Raw genomic sequence first — 19427 nt, forward strand, 5'->3', positions numbered from 1 at the left:
AGGAAGGAAGGAAGGAAGGAAGGAAGGAAGGAAGGAAGGAAGGAAGGGCTGGCTTTAAACCTCGTATGCACAATCACACAATGTAGTACAAATGACATGATCTACCTTTGTATGAATATTAAAATTTCCTCTTCCCCAAGAAGAGCAATGGTGTCTTTCCTGAGTGAAGGATTTAGTTCCATTTACGGCTAAATACTGAAAGAGAAATGCCCTCACCTTGTGGAACAAGTCTCAGAAAAAAACATTCAGTCAGGAGATACTGACTTTTGATACTAAAAGTTCATTGATAATGACTTTGATATTCAACTTCTGAGAGGTGCCAATTTTAACTGATAAAGTCACTCTGGACTTAAGTTTCATTAGATATTGCCTCTTCTGCATGAACCTTTCGAATCAAATCTTGTCTCTCTGCTGAAGGAAATCATAGCAATTTCCTGAGTATATATGGTTATCTTTCTTTCCAGAAAAAAACTTTTTCTAATGAATCAGTTATGGTAGTGGCATTCCAACCATCTTGGAGGAGGCGAAACTGAAGGAGGGAAGGAGAGGAGCAGGAAGTGAGGGCACACGCACCAAGTGTGGCAGAGCCAAGATTTCATCACAAGTATATTCTAATCACAAGACCCAGACTACCAAGGGCCAACATCACCAACTTGAACATGCAGAGTCTTCTCAAGCTGGTGGCAGACGAGGAACTCAGAAAGGTTGCCAGCACGAGGGAGGTTTGACAACTGTTGCTGACATGAAGATGGAGGGGCCCATGAGAAGAAATGTGGGTGCCTAACGGTATGCAAGGCAGCACAGAAACAGGGACTTTGGTCCTACAACAGTGCACTGGAGTGAATAATGGCCCCATAGGATATGTCCAAGTCCTAACCCCCAGGACCTGAATGTGATGTTATTTGGAAGAGGCTTTGCAGATTTGGTTAAGGATCTCAAGATAATTCAGGGTAGGCCTTAAACATAATGACAGATGTCCTTATACCAGAAAAACAGAGGCAAACTCGAGGCAGACACAGGGAAGAAAGCCATATGAAGACAGAGGCAGAGACTGGAGTGGATGCTGCTATAAACCCAAGATTGCTGGCAGCCCTCAGAAGCCAGGAGAGAGGCACAGTTTCTCCCTCGGAGCCTCCAAAAGGAACCAACGCTGCCAAGACTTTGACTTTGAACTTCTGACCTCCTCAATTGCCAAAGAATAAATCTCTGTTGTTTTAAGCCGGTCAGTGTGTGGCAATTCAGCCTTAAGAAACTAATGCAAACTACAAGAAAAAGAATTCTGTCAACAACCCGACCGAGCCCAGAAGCAGGTTTCTCCCATAGTCTCCAGGCAACGACTCAGCGCAGCAGACACCTGACTTCAGCAGCATAAGATCCTGAAAAGAGAACCCGGTCACACTGTGTCAGACTTCCCACCTACAGAGCTAAGTAGATGTTGATTTAAGCCACTAAGTATGTGATAATTTGTTATGCATCAATGTGCATCTAATGGAATATTTAGAGTTTAATATTCTTGTATTATTACATTAGTTATAATACTCATGATGCAATGTTACAAAGAAGTTTTGGTGGTGAGCATCTTTTTCTTGTTCCTGATCTTAATGGAAAAAACCTTGAGTTGTATTTCAAAACTGTGATCAAAAGAGTTCTGGGAGATGGTAATAGATAAGCCATAGGAAATAGTGTCTTAAGGTCATAAAATGTTGAGAAACACTGAGCTTCAGAAAGTTAAATGGGTGAATTGTGAAATTCAAAAGCCAAGGGACAGTAAACACACAGAACAGTTCAGAAAGAACATGTGTTCTGTGGCACGTTTATGAACATTACGTAGGCACACTGTTGAAGGAAGTTGGCTTCAATATTTAATTTATACTTAGCTAAACATTTCTACTTGTAGGACTTACAGACTTCTTCTGTTAAAAAATATTAATGTCTGAAATATTTGGCTCTACCAGACAGTACGTGTTCCATAAAGGCTGTACCTATCTTGGTCATTATGATGTTCCCAGAAACTAGAAATATGCCTCTACAGCAAGAGGTACTCAATTAGTACCAGTGAATAAATAAGCTGATTAGGAGAAAAAGCATTTCCTCCCCAGCTCACTTCATATAACTATCCCATGCAGACGTCCACTGGAAATAAGCTGGCCTGTTTACTGCTCACCTCTCTGCACCTTCCACACCTTTGCTTACCCCAGTCTTGCCTAGAAGACCCACTGCTTTTCTATGCAACCCTACCTAGATTTCAAAATCTAACTGAAATACCACCTCTCTACCCATGGTATTATAATTCCCCACATAGAAAAGGCACTGAACAAATACTTACAACTAAAGTTCATCTCTTCAGAAAGCAAAGCAGGTACACTGTGAAGAGATAACACTTCTTTTATATTAATTCATTAATTTATATAGAAAGCAATCCAGCCAGGATATTTATGATAGATGAGGTGATGGTTAATTTTATGTGTTAAACTGACTGGGCCACACAAGCACAGTTATTTGGTCAAACATGATTCTGGGTCTGTCTGGATGTGATTAACATTTGAGTCAGGAAACGACGTAAAGCAGATTGCCCTCCCTAGTGTGGGTGGGCCTCATCCAATCAGGTCAAGACCTGAGTAAAACAAAAAGGCTGAGTGAAAGGGAACGCCTCTGTTCTACTGCCTTGAGCTGGGACATTGTTCTTCGGCTGCCTTTGGACTGGGAACATCGGCTCTTCTTGAGTTTCCGGCCTGTCCGCTTTCAGACTAGTGTGTACCCTACCAGCTGTCCTGGTTCTCAGGCCTTTGGACTCAAGCCAGAACTACACCATGGGCTCTCTGGGTCTCCAGCTTGCTGACTGCCGTTCTTGGGACTTCTCAGCCTCTACAGTCATGTGAGCAAATTTCCTTATTGTAAATCTTTTTCTCTACATGCTTACATCCTATCGGTTCTATTTTTCTGAGAACCATAACTAATATTTAATAAGATATTTATTCTTACAACTGAGTTTTCATTCATATCACTAGCAGTTCTGATAAGCACCTAGAACACAGGTATTACATGGTATTTAACAAGATTAAATTACTGTCCTCCCTGAAATTTTGTTAAAGCTTTTGGAAAAGACATTTATTCTTTCCCGAGGATCAACACCCAGGAGCCATTTAACCACCAAGTAGAAAGAGCCTCTCTGAGAACAAAGCCACATAGCTACAGGCAGAGCAGAGAGAAGGTGAGAAAGACACAAACACACAGGACTGTTGACTTCACTCACACCCCTGAATCTAGCTCTATCTGATGCTAGCACAAGCTCATAATGTGAGCACATGAGTATCTTCCAAATTAGTTTGAGTGTTACCGCTTGCAAATAAAATAGTCTTAACTAATGCAACACTTCTGTGTAAAAACTGGGAAGCCTACTGTATATGTGCATGAAGAGTCTATCCCCTTGGCTTTAGCCAAAGTATTAAGGTCAAAGAAAGATTAGAACTTTAACAAAATTATGGGGCGCCTGGGTGGCTCAGTGTTAAGCTTCTGCCTTCAGCTCAGGTCATGATCCCAGGGTCCTGGGATTGAACCCCCACATTGGGCTCCCTGCTCAGCAGAGAGCCTGCTTCTCTCTCTCCCTCTGCTGCTCCCCCTGCTTGTGCTCTGTCAAATAAATACATAAAATCTTAAAAAAAAAAAAAAAAAACTTTAACAAAATTAAAAATGTGGATATTAATATGTAGATTTGACAAGCCAAATCCCGATGCCATGTTACTCTTATAAACTGTAGAAACTTCACAATTCTTTTATTAAAGTACAACTGACATACAAGATTTTATTAGTTTCAGGTGTACATCATGGGATTTGATATTTTTATACATTATAAAATGATCCCTGTGATAAGTCTAGTTACCTTTATCTGTCACCATACAGTTACTACAATATTATTGCTGATGTTCTGTAAGGTGTACACGACATCCTATAACTTATTTATCTTATAACTGCAAGTTTATACCTCTTAACCCCCTTCACCTATTTCGCCAACCCCACCCCCCTTCCCCATCCACTTCGGGTAACCAACAGTTATTTCCCGTATCTACGAAGCTGTTTTTGTTTTGTTTAATTGTTTTGTTTTTTTAGATTTCACATATAAGTGAAACCATATGGTATTTGTCTTTCTCTGTCTGCCTTATTTCACTTAGCATAATATCCTCTAGGTCCATTCATGTTGTCACAAATGGCAAGATCTCTCATAATTCTTAAGCCATATACTTACCTACTCAATGAAGAACATGAATTTTCTATGATTAGCATTTCTTTTTTCTTTTTTTAAGATTTTATTTATTTATTTAACAGAGAGAGATGCAGCAAGAAAGGGAACACAAGCAGGGGGCGTGGGAGAGGGAGAAGCAGGCTTCCCGCTGAGCAGGGAGCCAGATGGGATCATGACCTGAGCCGAAGGCAGATGCTTAACACTGAGCCACCCAGGCGCCCCTGATTAGCATTTCTAAACTTACAGTCATCAACAGTTATCATCAAAGACCAAACTCTTTGTCAAGATTTCTAGTTTTCCAGAGTCAAGGTTAAATGAATGCATTAGATTTCATTTTTAAGTTTTTATTTAACATTTACTGAGCCCTTACTATATATGCCAGGCACAATCAGCAACACCTATTTTAATGGCCACTTCACATCTTTGAAGTATGTACGATTACTACTATTACTGTCCTATTATAATCTTCCTTTTAAAGGTTAATAGGAGAGATTATAATAATTTACCAGTGCTACTACTGTCAAGAGTGTACCGTGGCCCACACACTGTACTAAGTATTTTACAAGAGGTATCCCATTTAACCCCCACAACTATCTTCTGACTTAGATACTACTGTCCCCATTCTGCAGATTAGAAAACTGAGGCCAAGAGAACGAAATGTAGAGCCAAGATCTACGTATCACATCAGAGTCAGTCCACAAGCTTTGAAAACATCCCTCACCCTATCCCAACCAATTTCGTGATATTTTCCAAAGTGGATTTCAAATTGCTTAATGAAAACCTGAACTCATCTACATTACTTCTCTTCTTGAATTGCCATGTGGTTTCACTCGTATTTTCCTCTGTAATTCCTCATCTCTGGAAAAAGTAAAGATACCTTTTTCCTATTCTTAAAGATACACATTAAAGGAAGTGCATACTATTTATTCCAGCTCAGATGAATAAAACAAAAGCACGGATTTATAGATTTAACACTTTTTATTTTACAAGCTCTTCCAAAAGTGGGCAAACTTCAGATAGGAAGAAATTTTATTTCAAATTTCCATGGGTGTTAACCAGCTATAAGTAACCTGTGAAGTCCTCACCAGTCAGAATGGCTAAAATCAACAAGTCAGGAAACGACAGATGTTGGTGAGGATGCAGAGAAAGGGGAACCCTCCTACACTGTTGGTAGGAATGCAAGCTGGTGCAGCCACTCTGGAAAACAGTATGGAGATTCCTCAAACAGTTGAAAATAGAGCTCCCTACGTCCCAGCAATTACACTACTGGGTATTTACCCCAAAGATACCAATGTGATCCGAAGGGGCACCTGCACCCCAATGTTTATAGCAGCAATGTCCACAATAGCCAAATTATGAAAAGAGCCCAGATGTCCACTGACAGATGAACAGATAAAGAAGATATGGTACATTTATACAATGGAATATTACTCAGCCATAAAAAAAAAGAAAAGAAATCTTGCCATTTGCAATGATGTGGATGGATCTAGAGGGTATTATGCTAAGCGAAGTAAGTCAATCAGAAAAAGACAATTATCATATGATCTCGCTGATATGTGGAATTTAAGAAACAAAACTGAGGATCATAGGGGAAGAGAGGAAAAAATAAAACAAGAAATCAGAGAGGGAGACAAACCATGAGAGACTCTTAAGCACAGGAAACAAACAGAGGGTTGCTGGAGGGGTGGAGGGTGGCAGCGGGGGAGAGGCATTAGGAGGGCAGAGGATGTAATGAGCACTGGGTATTATATAAGACTGATGAATCACTGACCTCTACCTCTGAAACCAATAATACATTATATGTTAATTGAACTTAAATAAAAATAAGTAAATTTTTTTTTAAAAAGTAACCTGTGAAGTCCTGTTAAAGGAAATCCTGTCCCTACTGTGGGGGCACATCTCAGGTCCTGAGAAATGCTTCTTTACAAGCTGTTAGCAGATATCCATAGTACATCTTTCAAAATTACATTTCTCACAAAAAAAAAATCTTTTTAGACATTTTCTTATCAGAAAGATGTATATAATTACATATGGTTTAGAAGTGTAAGATGGCACTGAAAGCATGAATTAATCCTGTGAAAGAAGGTTCTAATCTTATATTTACCCACATGAGTACAAACATACACACTCAGAGATGACAAATGGAACCAAAAGTACATTTACTGATAGCTTCTCACATGAGAAAGTTCGAAATTTTTTCTTCCTATAGATAACCACTTTCTTACTTTGGGTATCAAAAGTATTCTTAGAGTATATATTCATTAGCAGGAGTCTCCCTGAAACCAACTGCAGCAGTGCAGGAATAAAAGAAACGAGAGTCTGACTCTATAAACCAAGCCCTTACAGATCAAGCTCCAAGCAGTCAAGACAGGCCCCCTTCACCAGGAAGAGGGCTCATACACACTGGCCACGCACTTCATTAAACGAACCTTCCGAAACCGATGACGAGGGGTTGACTACTTCAGAATATGATCAGATCTGGCAGCTATACAGTGTGGAAATGAATTTTTTCTTACACAAGAACCGGTGATCAGGAAAAGTAGAACAAACTGAGGGGAGCATTGGGTGAAACTGCCGCTCCTAAAAACCTGTTGAGCTCAGACAGCCCGGACCCTGAAGGCAGCCGGGAGCAGGCAGGCACACCAATGCAGGACATGCAATCCAGCATCTGCTGAATTCTGTCATCTTTTCTTTAATAGTGATATCTGGCATACGTTTTTCAACTTTAGTTCCAAGCATACTTTGGAGATATTGTGGGTTCTGTTCCAGATCACCACAGTAAAGCAAATGCAGCAAGAAAACAGGTCAAATGAACTTTTTGGTTTTCCAGCTCATATAAAAGTTAATTTACACTATACTAAAGTGTGCAACAGCATTATGTCTAAAAAAAAAAAATGCACGTATCTTGATTTAAAAAAACTTTATTACTAAAAAAGGCTAACATCACCTGAGCTTTCAGCAAGTCATATCACTGATCACAGACCAACATAACAAATATAATAATAATAAAGTTTGAAACATTGTGAAGATTACCAAAATGTAACCCAGAGACACAAAGTGAGCAAATACTATTGGAAAAAATGGTGCCGAAAGACTTGCTCGACAGAGGGTTGACCTTCAATTGTGAAAGATGCAACATCTCTAAAGCACAATAAAGCAAAGCATAATAAAACAAGGTAGCCCTGTACTTTTGTTTTTATAAGACTCACAGTGGGGGAGAAAACACTTCAGTGTCCCTCAGTTATAAGAATGTCATTTGAGAGTTTCACATGTTTGCATTGGGTCCTCTCAGTCGTCATCCTCCTGTGTGTTTGCTATGTGAACCGCGGAGTCAAAGGAAAAAGATAACCCCATCCTGTTAATTAGTAGTCATTACTTTTTCTAGCACGATCCCCCACCCCTGCCAAAATATCCTATTTGTAAATAAGCTTAATTTCCATTCCAAGAGTTTGGGGTGATGGAAGATTTCTTTCATCTCTATTATTCTGGAGCAGAGCCAGGAAATGTCCCAATTCCATGTTCCAATAAGTCTTGTAATGTTGACCTTGAATAATAAACTTTACCCCTCTGGCCACGAATACCTGTAAATCTGCATAACTTCAGAGTCATGTGCCTTAGGGAAAACAGGGAAGGCTCTAAATGGATTCTCCTGGATTCTCTGCAATGTAGTAGCATAGGACACCAAGACCCCAACCCCATCACTGGACCTAGTTTGACAGAAGCATCCTGGACATCCTACACTTCTCTGCATGAATGCAGCACGTGGGACTTACTGGGGAAGTAAGACGTCTCTAATGAGAGCCAGAAGATTGCTGTCAAAGTCAACATTCGCCTCCTTCTTGCCATCCCCAACCTCCTGGTTCACGAGTAGAGATGTGGTTTCTGAGAGCAACCGCAAGCTAAAGAGTCTCCACTCCACTTGAAAGAAAAAAAAAAATGCCAAGAATGTGAGTACATGGAGAGAGAATGAAAACTGAATGTGTACCTAATGGCATTCTCCTTGATGTGGTCACACTTACCATTTTGGCTCTGAACCAAGGAGACCAAGGGTGGCAGGATATAATCAACAACCTTAAAGAAAAGACATAAAAGACTTGATTCCAATCTTTTTAATCACAAAACTGGTATTAACTACTATCTGTGCTTTTTGCACGGACAGAATCACTAATCAAAAGAGGGGGAAAATCAACAGCTAAATTTATCCTGGATTTAAACTCTGCATGACATTTAATAAACCACCAAGCTCATTTAACTCTGAAAAAGTCCTCAGGTTAAAATGACATTATGATCACCAAAACAGTAATTTATCAAACCTTCAAGGTTTATAAAAGGAACTTTACTATGTAACACAAAATCTGGTTGGCATGGGTTGACATTAAACCACCAAATTAATATATATAAGCTGGTGATCATTACTCTAGTTTAAACTACACAATCAAAATATTGGGGAAAAAGGAGTCACCCAGTCTTCATGCTTTATTAAATACATCAAAGAGCAGTGACAAGTTAATCTTGGGTGTTTTTAGAAACTGATTCAAAAGATGTAAATCCTACACAAATCACCTCTAGAATTTCCTTGTTATTTCAGACAGAGCACAATCAAATATGGTTTGAAACCTACTCCAAAATAACAAATTTATTCCTCTGGATGAAAACGATCAATGACGAAAGGACAAATTGTTTCCACAATCTAATTTGGAAACCTACTCCCTCATTTGATGAACTATTTTGGTGACAATAAACAAAATTCCTGTTGTTTACAGCTGAATTTATTTCTGACCCTGAAATAGGTATTTGTTCTCTCTACACTGATAAGAGGGCAGGAGACGCTGGTCACAGCCCAACAATACCATCTTGCTGTCCAAACCAATGAAAGGAAGCTCCGCATAGGTAAAGATCTCCACACATGGGTAGTAGCCCATCTATTCTAGCTCCACCTTATGTAATAAGCTGATATATATCTTGATATTTGTTCAAGAACCCTAAGAACCAGAGATGGTTTGTTTATCCTCTTCCATTAAGTGATGTCACATCACTCAAAGCATAGACATCATGCTCCACTAAGGAATCTTCGACAGCTCTAAACTCGCAGTTATGTCAAAAGCAAAAACCATGCAAAGGAAAGAAAAATATCCTACTATTAACACCTATCAACATGATCAACACCTATCTTAAAGGTTTTAGAGAAGGGGGACTGTCATTATTGATCTAAATGTCCAATTCAAGTTTGAAATACAGTTAAGCATGCTCAAAAAGCAAGATCATCAGAAGATGAACAGACAAAAATCAACAGTATTCCTATATGCCTACAATAACCAATTAAATAACATAATTAAGATACAATCTACAACAGCAATTAAATTCTAAGGTGTCCGTGATATTGTGACTTCTACAGAAAAAAAATGTAGAAAATATTTACAGGTATGATTGCCATTGACAGACTTCTGAAAAAAGCTTGGAAGTGTCACAACCATCCTTACAACAAGAAAAATGCTAAACAAACAAAATCAACAACTCTTGTCAGACACATCGGAGAACTGAGGTCACGGGACAAACTGCTGCCGCAAACACTGAAGAGCCAGGCAAATATAGAAAATCACATGAAACTCCACTGGAGCCAGCAACTGGTACAAAAACTGGAAGGGTAACCTAATCATTGGAGCCTGAGCTTGGGGAATAAAAACTCCTAGAGCCCAGCCTTAGTGGAACCCCCACACACCCAGGAGTTTACTTCCCAGAATCCCCACGAGATTCTCAGGATGAAAATCAGAGAAACCACCCCCCATGCTTCCAGCAGAAGGAGGAAAAAATAACCATTGTGAAACATGCTCAGAGCATTCTTTTCTCCTCAACAAAGGCCTAGACATAGGGGACACTACTTTACCAGAACCTAACTGACCTGGGAAGGACAAACCTAAACCCAGTACCCTCTAAGCCTTCCTGTCTCCCCTGTGGGGGGAAACAACTGGGAAGTACTTGTGAAGGTCACAGACCAAATGTGCAGGCTCACAAAAAGAACCCTAACCATAGGACTGTCGGATGCTTCCCCTCCCACCACAACATCAACAGGGCTCCTGTATAACAACACAGATTACAACTTACAACTGAGACAGTTGCAAGACACAAGTTTTATGTCAGAAGGAGTTATTAGGGAAACCCAAAACAACAGGAGAGACAAAAACAAGAATGCTGGAGGGAATTTTAGCCTCTGAAACCACAGGTTCAGCAAACAGTGGACACAACCTGGCTTCAAGCCACATACATGTACAATCTCACACTAATGACTCGTTTCTCTCAGTTCATTTTACCTGATCAGAGGTCATGTTGGAGTGAAATAGTCAAAGAGTTGAGAGAAAAAAGCCACCGGCTTAGAATTCTGAGTGAAATTATCCCTCAAAAGTAAAAGGAGAAATAAAGATATTCTCACACGCCAATAGACCTGCCTTGCAAGAAATGTTTTAAAAAGTTCTTCAGAGAGCGGGGCACCCAACTGGCTCAGTCAGAGAAGCATGCGACTCTTGATCTTGGGATTGTGAGTTCAAGCCCCACATTGCATGTAGAGATTACTTGAAAATAAAATCTTAAAAAAAAAAAAAAAAAAAAAAAACTCTTCAGAGAGAAGAAAAATGATACAGGTCAGGAAACTCATATTTCTGTATCTGAGAAGGAATAAATGAAGGTAACACATAGTCATTGATGAGAAGACTCAGAGAGGTCAACTCTCCTCAAATTAACCCAGAGTTCCAATGTATATTCCAAAGAGGTTTTCATGAATTCGTATTGATTCTATACTGTATTTGGAAAGTAGTGGGGCACCTGGGTGGCTCAGTTGTTAAGCGTCTGCCTTCAGCTCAGGTCATGATCCCAGGGTCCTGGGATCGAGTCCCACATCGGGCTCCCTGCTCAGCGGGGAGTCTGCTTCTCCCTCTCCCACTCCCCCTGCTTGTATTCCCTCTCTCGCTATGTGTCTCTCTCTGTCCAATACATAAATAAAATCTTAAAAAAAAAGGTAGTGATACTGCTAAAGAAACAGAAAGATGGATGGCAATTAAGAGGGACACACTAGAACGCTGTGAATTGTGCAAGACTGTTGAATCACAGACCTGTACCTCTCAAACAAATAATGCAATATATGTTAAGAAAAAAAAAAAAAAGGAAGAAGATAGTAGGAGGGGAAGAATGAAGGGGGGGAAATCGGAGGGGGAGACGAACCATGAGAGACGATGGACTCCGAGAAACAAACTGAGGGTTCTAGAGGGGAGGGGGGTGGGAGGATGGGTTAGCCTGGTGATGGGTATTAAAGAGGGCACATGCTGCATGGAGCACTGGGTGTTATGCACAAACAATGAATCATGGAGACTACATCAGGAATTAATGATGTAATGTATGGTGATTAACATAACAATAAAAAGGTAAAAAAAAAAAAAGAGGGACACACTAGTGTTTGAGCAAAAAAAAAGGCTTGACTTTGAATAAATTTTCCTCCTCCTCATTCTTGAAGCCTCTCTTCCTTCCCCTCACTTGGTTTTCTGTAGAATCCTTTGTTCCAGGAACTCAGTATTGATACTGACATCTCGCGGACCCCAACGTATACTTAATAATAATGGCCGCACCACTGCTAGTCATGAGACCACCTTGAGGACATGATGAAGACAGCTGGTAGGATGTGTATCAGATTCCTATTGGAACCACCCAGATCCTGTATTTTCCTATAAAACCCCTCAGCCTTTTACCCCGGGAGGACTTGCAGTCTTGGAGGCATTACCCTGCTGCAGACTCCTTCACCTGGCAAAGTAATAAACTGTCTTCCTACTTTATACACCAACTCTGCCTTTGCTCTGGATTTTGGCTCTGGAGCACAGAGGTTGATTTTCATCAACAGGACAGAAACAAGAATAATAGAGAACTTTCAAGATATTGTGGGCAGGGATGATTTACCCTACCAAGTTTCCAGATTTACTGTAATGGAAATAAAGTGGTACAAGCATAGGGCTAGACAAAGAGATTTATGGAATATAATAGACAGCCTAGAAATAGACACATGTGGGAACTCAGCAAGAGGCAGAGAGAGCATTATCAACAGTGCAAAAGCATATAGACTATTCATTTAAGGGTATAGGTATCTATTTGGTAAAAAAAAAAAAATGCCAAAGAATACTTAAAAAAAAAAAATTATTACAAGAAGATTAAAGATCTAACAGTTAAAAAGAAAGGCTTTTAAAGGAAAATATGCGAGAACAGTTTTGTGATATTAGAGTAGGAGAGGACTTCTTAAATAACATCTAAAAAGTACAAACTGAAATTTAAAAAAAAAAACAAAAACCATTTGTATCAGATGAGTCCCCAATGAACAAAATGAGAAGAAAAGCCACTGGCTAGGAGAAAGTTCTACAATCTCCATACCTGACAATGGATTAATATGTGGAATACAAGAAAAAAAAATCAATGGGAAAAAGATGAACAATCCCTACAACTGGAACAAGTGGTTCACAAAAGAGAATACCCAAATAGCCAACAAACGTGAGAACTACACAAACCCACTAATGATCAGAGAAATGAAAATTAGAACACTGAGATACCAATTTATACATATCCAGTTAAGAAACCACATTAATACCAGAACTTGCAAAACTGGGGTGAAATAGGTACTCACATACCACAGTAAATCAGTAAATTGGTACAACAACTTGGATAAAGAATTTCACGACACCAACCAAAGCTGAAGATGAACACACCCTACAACCTAGCAATTCCACGTCTATGTGACACATTCAAAGATCCTCACTGAAGAGCTGATTTCAAGAGTTCAAAAATAGAATAGGTAAATCTCTCATCATTATATTTCATGAAAGCAATCACCTTGCAAAAAGATCTAGACGACATAATACTATGTAGCCTGAAACAATACCTATGATCTTAAATACATACTAAATGTAAATTTCAGTATTAAAAATATATTTCATCAGTTTTAGAAGAAGAAATCTAGTTCATTTTAATATCATTTAATTTTTTAATTAATAATTTTCCTTTGAATGACTGAAGGCAATTATAAATGTATCCCAGGATGATACAAATTTAATCCTTCCAATTAAGAATGATCCTTTAGAAGAAATAATAGGTAGAGGATGGTAATGAAGAAATAAAATGCTTGCTATAATATGTAAATGAAAAGTACAAGAATATTCAGAAAATTATTTGACTATTCACCTTTAATTCATATTTTTGCTGAAAAATGACAGTTGATTACATTATCAAATGAAAGCTACCCATAAAGACACAAACTGAAAAATAAAAATAAAATTACACTGAAAATGTCTGGATGCTTAGCAATTCAAGCAAAGCAAGGGAGATAAAAATTAAAAAACAGTTTCTCGGGCACCTGGGTGGCTCAGTCATTAAGTGTCTGCCTTCGGCTCAGGTCATGATCCCAAGGTCCTGGGATCGAGTCCCACATCGGGCTCCCTGCTCGGCGGGAAGCCTGCTTCTCCCTCTCCCACTCCCCCTGCTTGTGTTCCTGCTCTCGCTATCTCTCTCTGTCAAATAAATAAATAAAATCTTTAAAAAAAAAAAAAACAGTTTCTCCATTTTATTTATATTCTATTCAACGACTTCATAAATCAAAATAATAAATGGTTTTCAGGAAAAGATCACTGGTTTTCAAATCATAACAAGGAAAAAGACCACATACCCTTGGCAAAATGCTCACTTAAAATTAAGCATACAATGATTTGAGCAAAAAAGAACAGTGAAAGTTAAAGTTTTAAAAAGTTACTTTGGAGCATAGAGCAAAGAAACATATTATTTAGTCCTTGGAGTAGAATTTTAGCAGAACATACAAAGAAAATTTAACAATAGAAATTTAAGAAAATAAAACATTTTGATATATTCCCATACAAATCAGAAGGCTTACTGTATCTCCTCTCAACAAAATGTAAGAAAAAAATTTGTAGAACTGATACAATTCAACATTTCTACATATATAAATACACACACACACAGAGACACACACACACATAAATGATTTCAGTGAGCTCCCTTTATGTAGGTACGGGGATTTTATCACCACCACTATCAAAACTTAATAGCTACTAAGGGCTAGAAGGGAAATGAACACAAACGTAGAATAACTAACATTACATAAATTGAGATGTGTGGGTGAGCCAGATTCCTACAGAGGGGAAGGTGTATTTTGTTGTTGCCGCTGTCCTTGAAATAAATAACTGCTTAGAGTTAAATTTAAACTTTAAAAGGGCAAGCTGTAGAATAAAACAAATAAAACAAATGGTCCTGTTTATAGAAAAATATAATGTTCATGTCTATATAAACTCATAGAAAAACAGAAAAAGAAGCAGGAAAAAACCCTACAACATACTAAAGTATGAGAAGTGGTTGCGGGATTAAGTGTCCATCTATTGATGAATGGAAAAACAAAACACAGTATATCTGTGCAATGGAGTATTTTCAACCTTAGAAAGGAAGGAGATTCTGACACATACTACGACATGGATGAACCTCAAGAACATTACTGTAAGTGAAATAAGCCAAATGCAAAAGGACAAGTATTGTATGATTCCACTTACATGAGTTTCCTGGAACAGTCAAGAAACAGAAAATAGAATCTATGGTTGTGAGGGGCTGGCAGGGAGGGGGGAGGGGGGGGGTTATTGTTTAATGGGTACAGCATTTCTATTTGGGAGGATGAAGAAGTTCTGGAGATGGTAGTGGTGGTTGCTCAGCAACATGAATGTACTTAATGCCACAGAGCTGTACACTTAATAATTATTGAAGTGGTAAATTTGGGGGGGGGAAAAAAAAAGACCTAGAGATCCATCCATATGACGACTTGGGCCTTTTTTTTTTTTTCCTTTTTGAGATATTTAGAGTAATTTACTCGTAATTTATTTTGAAAACATTCAGATGAACCTTAAAACAATTACCTGGAGATATAACCTACAAGATAGCAGTCAGAGATGAGAAAGCAACTCTAAATTGAGAGAGCAGGTTGACTCATGATGACAAATTGAGCAAAAATTCTAGCCTCTGGCCCCAAATCCCTGGAGTCACAAGATCACTCATGCAGAGAGAGATAGAGGGGGACTGCTGTAAGATAAAAGACCACAGCTCCAAGGGTGCTCAAAGTGAGGCAGCAGAGCATGGCGGGGTGGGGGAACATCCCAGAAAAAGGCTCTTGGAAACACAGGATTGATGATAACTTGGGCCCAGCAGCAGGGCGAGTTTCTTTTTTAAAAATATCTTGATATCTGGGGCGCCTGGGTGGCTCAGTTGGTTAAGCAACTGCCTTCGGCTCAGGTCATGATCCTGGAGTCCCGGGATCGAGTCCCACATCGGGCTCCCTGCTCGGCAGGGGGTCTGCTTCTCCCTCTGCCCTCTTCCCTCTCGTGCTCTGTCTCTCATTCTCTCTCTCCCTCAAATAAATAAATAAAATCTTAAAAAAAAAAAAATATCTTGCTATCTGTATTTCAGGACAAATGGTTTCCTATATATCCCTATGCAGTTTATTTATTTTGCCTTATGCATTTAAAAACATCTTTCCAAGAATGAGTTCACAGACTTCACCAGACTGCCAAAGGCTTCCAATGTACAAAACGCAGGAACAAACCAGAGTCGAAGCCAAGAACTCCACCCTGCTGGGCTCACTGGATTCCTGCACCCTTCCAAGCATGGGTCACTTGCCCATTATTTCCAGCCAATCCACATGGGTCCATCTTTTTTTTGTGTGTGTAGTTTTATGGTTTTATTAACACAAATATGACGTGCACAACAAGTTGTCTATTCATTTTCTTCACTGTGCAGCCTGGCGTTGGGATTGGTGACTCTGATTGCCAGCTGGGCTGCTCTTTCCACAATAGCTTTGCGGTTCTTGGAGGAGACACTGTGAGCAATCTCTGCACAGTAAGATTTGGCACATCAGCAGCACTTCAAGCCCCTTGACGTTGTGGACTAGGAACTTCCGGAAGCCACTTGGCAACATGTGCTTTGTTTTCTCGTTGCTCCCATAACCAATGTTGGGCATCAAGATCTGGCCCTTGACTCTTCTGCGCACCCTATTTATTGTCAATGCCTCTGGGTTTCCGCCAGTTGCGCTTAATTTTGACATAGCGGTCTGATTGGTGCCGGATGAACTTCTTGGTCCTCTTTTTAACGATCTTGGGCTTCACCAGAGGTCTGAGGGCAGCCATGATGCCCAGTAACAGATAGCTGCCACCTCCACAGGCAGCGCCGAGGAAGCTCACATGGGTCCATCTTTAAAAATGGACCCATTTCACCAAAGAAGAGAATCCTAACAAAAGCTTCATCAAGATAAAGACAGGTGTGAACTTCTGATTAGAGCTTTTCAAATGCTAACCAACCACCTATTGAGGGCGTATTCATGCTAGCATACTTCACATACAAACTAACCTTTCCTGGGGCAGACATTAAAACCGACTCATGCATGTACTTTTATACCTCTATGATTAAGTATTTTCAAGTAAGTTACTCTAAGTATCTCAAAATAATACGGGGAGAAACCTTAAAATGACTCATGAAATTATTTCACACTTCTCTGCTGGTAACACCCACTCCTCACCTGGGAACCCACTCAGGAGTTAATGCCTACCTGTCTTCAAGATTTAGCTCAAGAATAGAATCATCTCTAAAAATCCTCTCCAGACCCTGTCAGACTGAGTAGGGCTCTTGGCTATACCCCATGCAAACCACCAATACAGCACTCTTCAAACCATGCGTGGTCCAATCTTAATTTTTCACACTGGTCTCTTCCTCCCAACCAAAACTGAACCTATTTCGAGCTGGGTCTGATTCTAGCTCACTAGTGTATTCTCGGTGCTTTATTTTGAAGAGGTGGTTTACAAAAGGTACTTTACTATAAATATATGAGTGATAAATACGTAAGTAAACCAAAAACTTAAAATTTTGGGGGGGGTCCACTCATTACATCACTGCTATAACTCTATTCATATTAATTCATCCCATTAATATGAATAGGGTATTAAAAAAATGTTTTGAAACCTAAAACGTATTTGTTCGGGTGCCTCAGTGGCTCAGTCGGTTAAGCATCTGCCTTCAGTTCAGGTCATGATCCCAGGGTCCTGGGATCAAGCCCCACATTGCGCTCCCTGCTCAGTGGGAAGCCTGCTTCTCCCTCTCCCACTCCCCCTGCTTGTGTTCCCTCTCTTGCTGTCTCTCTGTCAAATAAATAAATAAAATCTTTAAAAAAATAAAATAAAAGGTATTTGTTCTACACAATGGCAATTTCTTTTAAAAAAGAAAGGAAAGAAAAACCTAATTTGACTTTGTATCCTAGGTGTCAGCTGAGGTCACCCCAAACTTTAATTTTAAATAAAACTCTCAGGCCTGAATGCTATAAGAAATCTCCAGTCCTCTCCCAGATTTCGAGGAATGTACAGTAGTTTATTTACTTTCCCATGCTTCACTGCCGACTCCAAGATTTTACATACTCTAGTATTTTATTAGCTTCTCACCTTCTCCTGCTGTTTGCTTCAGAGAAGCTGACTATACAGATGAGCGGTGGTCAGACTATCTGTGACAATTAGGACCCTGCCCCACAGCCTCCACAGGAAGCCAAATCACACCTGCTGCAATCAGCTCAGGATGGTCAGGGCATGGTGGATGACTGCCAGCTTCACTGTGTTTTGCACCCTTTACTCCCCTCCCCAACTCAAGACTGGCCAGAGAAAGCCAAATATGCTTCCCTAACCAATCCCATAGGAGGCCCTATTTCTCATTAGTATGTCTCCAGCTCCCCCATGCCAACCAAGATATGCCTTCAGCCTTCCCATTTTTTTTTTTACCCTAAAGTTTTTACACCCTCTGCCCGCCTTTGAGTCTCTGCCAAATGCAAGTGATGGTGCTAACTTCTTTGCTACAGCAAGCTCTGAATCCACAGCCTCTGCTTGTCATCATTCAGGTGGTCTTCCCTGATCTCCACCTTCCTCATGGTACCATATGAACCAGATGCAGAACATAGTCCCTTTTTAAGGACTGAATTTAAAATCTCACAAGTTGTCAGTAGGTACACCAGACTTCACTGAGGGCTCAGGGTGATGCAGATTTTATAACATCAACACCGACAATCTGCAATTAAATATTAAACGTCTGGTTTTTGGTTGTGTTTGAATCACCTGCACCTTTTTGTTTTACTAAGCTTCTCCCCCCCCACCACCCCAAGCTCTGGGGATTCTGCCCTGTTGCCTGTCTCTTCTAGGCTCCCCCTTTGTTCCTGCCTTTTTTCCTCTTTTCTACTCTCACTCAGCCCACCCAATGCCTGTTCATTATTTACGCAAATTTTACTTATCCTGCCATCCCCACCCTTGTCTATCCAGGCTTCGAGGCGGCTCCTAGATCCCTACCTACAAAGGAAGCAGAAGTCCAATACAGACCCATCTATGGTTTAATGGTTATTAAAAAGCCACGAAAATGTTCCAAGGTGACAGCTTTTCTCGGTCTTCCAGCAGACCATACTGCCCGACATGCAAAGAGGAGGTCCGCCTCCACATAATCTGAGACCCACACCCCTCCCAGAGATCTCTGTCCATTCTCTCTTCCAAATATACTTTTAAACAGCATTCGTGTGTTATTTCCTTTCTTAACACCTCCTGATTTTTTTTATTAAGTTTGTAATTTTAATTCCAGTGTAGTTAACATACAGTGTTATATTAGTGTCAGGTGTATGACTTAACGATTCAACAATTCTATACATAACACCCCTTGATTTTTATCTAAACCTGGAGCTAAGTTCCCTTAGCAGCGGAGAAATTCAAATCCTGTATCATACCAACACAAAGAATGATTATTTGTTAATCATGTTACAAAATGCTTCTGGATTTTAAAATCATATATGGGGAATGCAGTCTGACTCAGGATAAAACTCAATCTGCATTTTGAGAAGTCACATTATAAAGGTATGCTTTCATGACAATCCAATGCCAAATGGCAACAATGCAGCAGAGTAATAAAGAAGAGAGGAAAGGGGCAAAAACCTAAAAACCCTCTTTACCAAATCACTTTCAAGTCACAGTGAGGAAACCATGAGAACAATATCAGATGCTGTGTATGACAAAGAAAGTGTTCTACACCTTCAGTTGGCTTTGTTCACTGGTACGGGGTCTCCCTGTTAAAAACAAGAGACTGAACCATCGGAGACAAT

At 39.7% G+C, this 19427-nt stretch overlaps 1 protein-coding gene and 1 pseudogene across 1 annotated transcript in view; both read right to left on the reverse strand.

Moving 5' to 3' along the window:
• ULK4 (unc-51 like kinase 4) overlaps positions 1 to 19427 on the reverse strand; it is a 580245-nt gene that overhangs the window by 348692 nt on the left and 212126 nt on the right. Inside the window, exons 28-29 of the mRNA XM_034992636.1 lie at positions 8260 to 8311; positions 8014 to 8158 (exon numbers count right to left, since the gene is read on the reverse strand). Coding sequence (XP_034848527.1) covers positions 8014 to 8158; positions 8260 to 8311 — 197 coding nt within the window. The remainder of the gene's footprint in view (positions 1 to 8013; positions 8159 to 8259; positions 8312 to 19427) is intronic.
• Positions 15988 to 16822, reverse strand: LOC118002306 (annotated as a pseudogene).

The sequence above is a fragment of the Mirounga leonina genome, unplaced genomic scaffold (assembly GCF_011800145.1).
Source record: "Mirounga leonina isolate KUSES-001 unplaced genomic scaffold, KU_Mleo_1.0 Mir_115, whole genome shotgun sequence".
In the NCBI taxonomy this organism is placed as follows: Eukaryota; Metazoa; Chordata; class Mammalia; order Carnivora; family Phocidae; genus Mirounga; species Mirounga leonina.